This window comes from Leptinotarsa decemlineata, unplaced genomic scaffold (genome assembly GCF_025532065.1).
Source record: "Leptinotarsa decemlineata unplaced genomic scaffold, Ldec_3_MD MMD2_tig00000008_RagTag_RagTag, whole genome shotgun sequence".
In the NCBI taxonomy this organism is placed as follows: Eukaryota; Metazoa; Arthropoda; class Insecta; order Coleoptera; family Chrysomelidae; genus Leptinotarsa; species Leptinotarsa decemlineata.
The window spans coordinates 14,939,110-14,944,176 of NW_027412537.1; the positions used below are offsets into that span (position 1 = coordinate 14,939,110).

The 5,067-nt window shown below is 33.6% G+C and overlaps 1 protein-coding gene across 1 annotated transcript; it reads left to right on the forward strand.

Annotated features, from left to right (window-relative positions):
- The first annotated feature begins 923 nt into the window (after nucleotides 1-923).
- LOC141480740 (uncharacterized) lies at nucleotides 924-3,187 on the forward strand. The gene is made up of 2 exons (XM_074171134.1): nucleotides 924-1,249; nucleotides 1,456-3,187. Exons 1-2 carry the CDS (start codon nucleotides 1,071-1,073, stop codon nucleotides 2,093-2,095), a joined length of 819 nt encoding a protein of 272 aa, XP_074027235.1. The 5' UTR covers nucleotides 924-1,070; the 3' UTR covers nucleotides 2,096-3,187.
- The last annotated feature ends 1,880 nt before the right edge of the window (nucleotides 3,188-5,067 follow it).

Genomic DNA, 5,067 nt, shown 5'->3' on the forward strand with positions numbered 1-5,067 from the left:
ATAAGAAGTAGAGGTCCTAAAACGCTACCCTGAGGCCCACCTTTATGTATATGTAATTGCTGTGAGAAATTGTCTTGAACTCTGACTTTTGGTTTCAATGGGATAAATAGTCAGATAACCATTGGTAAACATCATCATCAATACCATATCTTAATTTTATTAGAAGAATATCACGATCAATTGTTTCAAGGAAAACAGCTACTACAAATTTATTGTTAACAACTTCTTTTTTGAATTTAGATAAAGTAAGTTGTAATACGGATTCACATGAATATTTTTTACGGAATCCAGATTGATTATTTACTAAAATTTCATTTTTTTCAACATGATCAAGTACCTGCTTATAAACAGCAACTTCAAAAATGTTTTCTATTGGTAGTAATGTATTTATAGGTCTATATTCACTGGCCTTGATTGCATTGCTTACATTTTGAATAGGAACTATAATACTAAGTTTTAAAGGATTTGGAATTTTCGAAGTTTGAAGGAAGTATTTACAAGGTTTAAAATTATATGTTTCAAAAATGATTTTGAGCATTTTGGAATTTGAGATCTCATGAACTTTGTTTGTGTTGTCTAAGGAGTTAACAATTAGACGCAATTCATTAATTGTTAATATGTAAAACTTGGAAAAATTGGGATATTGATTATAATTGAATCGCTTATTTTTGAAAGGCCTCATGTCACATTTTTTTCGAAATCGACTTTTTTGAAAAAAACAAGTCTTCAGACCTAAACACATCGTTTATTTATTATTAGCCTCATGTCTCCTAACGAATACCGTAGATATAACAAGTTGAAGATTCTACTTATTTATGAAGGGCCTCTTGTCTGTGACTTGAGGCCCTTCATAACTAAACAGATCAATCACACTTGATCAAACCTACTGTGCAACACCTCAAATCAGCTGGTTTATTATTTGTTTTCCATCATTGTCGAGGTCAATCCCAACAACAACATTCAGTGTTTTGGTAGGTAAATCAGAGAAAGATTAAATTGTTTTCATTAAACTTATTCCGAGACCGGTCTTATCTTTTATTCACATTTACTAGAGAAAATAATTTCAAATAATGTCATCTAGTGAAGAAAGTGTTTCAGAAGATGTGTCAGTTACCAGAAAACGAAAAGGTGTCAGGAATCCTGAAAGTTACAAAGTTAATAGAATTAAATTGGCTAGACTTCATGGAAAATCATACACAAATTACAAAGGAGACACTGTGGAAAAATCCTCAACAGGTGATCCATGCTCGTAAGTGCCTTTTTATCTTCATACTTTCCATTTGTCTGCTTGCTTTTCAACAAAGAAGCTTAAATTTGTAAACATAAATGTTTAATTACGATCGTTATGAGCATTACATAGCTAGTTACTCATTGTTCTCACATTTGAGCTCTATTTTATTTTATTATTATATTCTATTTTTATTTTATTTATTATTATTATTATTTTTTTTTCAGGTGCAAAATGAAATGTTTTGACAAATTCACTGAAAACGAACTAAGATCAATTCTTGACAGAAATTCAAATTTCCAAACCAAAAATGAACAAGATTTGCACTTGCAGTCTCTCATTGATGTATACTCAGTTCGGAAAAGGAGATCTAGGTTTAAGTCACCAACACCAACTGATGGTGGTCAAGCCAATGAAGAAAGCTCTAGACCTAGTCATTCTGTTCAACATACAAGGTCCTACAAGTTTCATGTTATGGTCGGGAAAGAGAGGAAACAGGTTTGCAAGCAAGCTTTCTTGAGTATTAATGCTGTTGGTGAAAAGAGAATAAGGAGACTTCAAGGAAATGCTTCTAGGGGTGAAAATCCTGTTGATCGGAGGGGACAACAAACAAACCTTAAGACTTTTCCCTTGGAATTTGTAGAGACTGTCAAGGATCACATCAGATCATTCCCTCTGAAAGTAAGCCACTATGCCTCTAAAGAAATAAAATATTTAGATGCAAGATTTGACATTAAAAAAATGCACACAATGTTCCTGGAGGCAAACCCAGGATCTGAGGTAAAATACAGCTTTTATTACAAAGTGTACAAAGAACACTTCAATTATCGCTTTGGAAGACCTCAAATTGATACATGTTGCGAATAAGAACGGCTGAATAACAGAATAAAAAATCCTCAACTAAATGAAACAGCAAGAAGAGTAGCACAAGCACAGATGGAAGTACACAAAAGGAGGTCAAACAAATTTTACAAGTCCATTCGTGACGTAACTGAGTATTGCAAGCTTCATGATAATGCAATGATTTTGTGCTTCGATTATATGCAAAATGTATCTTTACCGAACATTCCTGTTCAAGAAACCTATTATCTTAGGCAGTTATCAGTTTTTTCATTTGGGGTACATGATAATAAGAATGACAAAGCTACCTTCTACCTGTACCATGAAGGTATTGCTCAAAAAGGAGCCAACGAGGTATGTTCATTTTTAATGAAATATATCAATGACAACATACCTCCTCATGTTGATGAGCTGTACCTCTACAGTGACAACTGCACAGGACAAAACAAAAACCACACGATGATTCGATTTCTAATGAGCTTGACAGACACAGGTCGATTCAAAAAAGTTTTGTTCAGATTACCTATCAGAGGACATTCATATCTCCCATGTGACAGGGACTTTGGGTTGATAAAGAAGAAAATGAATAAAATTGATCGATATTATTCCACTAAAGAAGTCATGGAAATCTTTTTGACAGCTACACAACAAGGAAAGTTCTATGTGGATCTGATTGGGACCCAAGACATTGTTGATTTCGCAAAATGGTGGCCGCTGGTTTACAAGAAGACTACCAGTTCAGAGGAAACCAAAGTTCAAAAAAGAGGAAAAAAAGAATTCTTTCAAGTCTCAGCTTATCACCAATTCAAGTTTGATTCACAGGTGGGAGTAGTTGTAACAAACGAGTACATTGATGGGTTGAACGAAAAAACCTTCAAGCTAAAAACCTTCCCAAATGAAATAGCTCAAATTCCAACAACGAAGGCTTACACTGGAAAAAGACCAATAAAAGGAGAGAAGATTGAAGACTTGAAGAAATTGATGCAGTATGTCCCAGAAGAGCATAAGGACTTTTATTCAGGACTCCTTCAATGGCCCACAAAATAGAAGTCAGTCAAAGTTCTGTGGGGAAGTTGATTTTTTTTTTTAAATAATTAAATTGTTTTGAAAGAATAACAACCAGTGGGTTTCTATTTTTTTTTAAATATTGTTACTAAATAAAAATAAAAAAAAGATTTTGTCTTGATTTTGATAAGCAATTTTGTCTTTTTATTTCAGTTAATCTAATACAAATCTACCAACAATGTTCACTTATTTATGAAAGGCCTCATGTCAAGTGATTTCAAAGGCCTATAAAAAGGTAATGGTACAAAATATGATGACAAACTTTACACCAGGAAATGCCTTTTTATCATAGGTATCATATAAAGTAATTAGAAAAAACTGAAAAAAATACTTTAAAAAGTTATGCGGTTTTTTCGTTTCCTGAAACGTTTACTTTTAGTGACATGAGGCCTTTCAAAAATAAGCGATTCAATTATTGAATTTCCAATCTTGAACATCATCTATACTATCAACAATTTGCTGAATACTAATAATGAAGTAGTAGTTAAATTCATTTACTATTTCAGTTTTATTATTAACAATATACATTTGGTTTGTTAAGTTAAATTCTATACAGCTCGGAAAGTTTTGGCACTTCATGTTTATAAGCTTTTTTAATGTTTTCCACATCAGTTAAGAGTTATTTTTACCTATATCTACTGTGTTGTTCTTTTTTTTTAAATAAATTCACTGCTTCATTTCTCTGTTTCTTAAATTCTTTCCATTTGACATTTCTATTCACCCCAATAGTTTTAATAAAATCCTTATATATCTGATCACGTTGTTTTATTTTATTATGAATTTCGTTGTCAGACCATGGGATGTTACTTTTATAGTGAAAGACTTGAATTGGTGCAACTTTATCGAACTTTGGAAAATTATGAAACAGCAGAACAAATACCTTGTGCCTGCCCCGCTGGGGGCCAAATCAGGTTTTTAGAGTTCGGCAGAGCCGTACTCTTATCAACTGAGCTGAAAGACCACTCACCATACAAACTAATCGGCTTCGTTAGGAAGCTGGGTTCATTTGGCCGAGTGTGAATAGGGGTCAGACACAATAAACCCTTGCGGGTTACGATGGAGGCTCGAATGGACCCACTCACTTTGGACCTAAGTTTATTGGAATTTCTTTTCGACGATTCGCTGGCGCCAGTGGCTTAACCTCTGAGGAAGCTAACCACTCGCGCTAACGAAACGTCGGGAAGATATTCCAGAAGTCCATGGCCTTCAAAACCGGAAAATAGTGACGGTAAATTGACCTATACTATGCTATTGTTCGCTTAGATACAGTGGAGTCAATTTATACACTGCTATCCATTTATTGCATTCCATATAAGTTTAATTGAAACAGAAAATTGTTATGATCAGTTCAAAGAAGAGACCTATCGCCGGAGAAACCGATGCCTCATTAAAATGCATCAACTAAGTAACGGTAATGTTCACTAAATATAAAGTAACGAACGTCAAAGGAGATTATTTTCTCGATCCATTCCGGGGTTCATAATGTGGTAAATTTAACTCAGCAGCCTGCATAAACACATAACTCCATTGCAAACGAGACAGACCACGATATTAGCATTTACGATAACATACTAAATCCATTCCTTTGACATCATATACCAACCATTTTGAATCGAATATTTGAAAACATTGCAAAGAGTCTTGGCAACTCTCGCCGGTTTATTAACATTTGTCGGGATATTTGTATTAATATTTTTCGTATACATTGTCTAAAGTGTTGTTTTTCTAAAAACAGCTGTGGCAACCATCGTGTTTCATGAATCAAGGATAATCAGTCCTGTTAACAGTTGGAAGATGTGGAGGTGATTATAAAAAAATCAAAATTGCAACACAACACATTTAGTAAATAATATATTTTCTGTGTGCGAAATAACAAATCGAATGATTATTTCGAAAATACTAGAAAGTTTCACGAATGTTATTATTTCGTGAAT

Excerpts from the sequence above, each read along its gene's own strand:
- LOC141480740 (XM_074171134.1), top strand. The coding sequence starts at position 1,071 with ATGTCATCTAGTGAAGAAAGTGTTTCAGAAGATGTGTCAGTTACCAGA. Across the intron at positions 1,250-1,455 it reads TCAACAGGTGATCCATGCTC|GTGCAAAATGAAATGTTTTG; the intron begins GTAAGTGCCTTT and ends TTTTTTTTTCAG.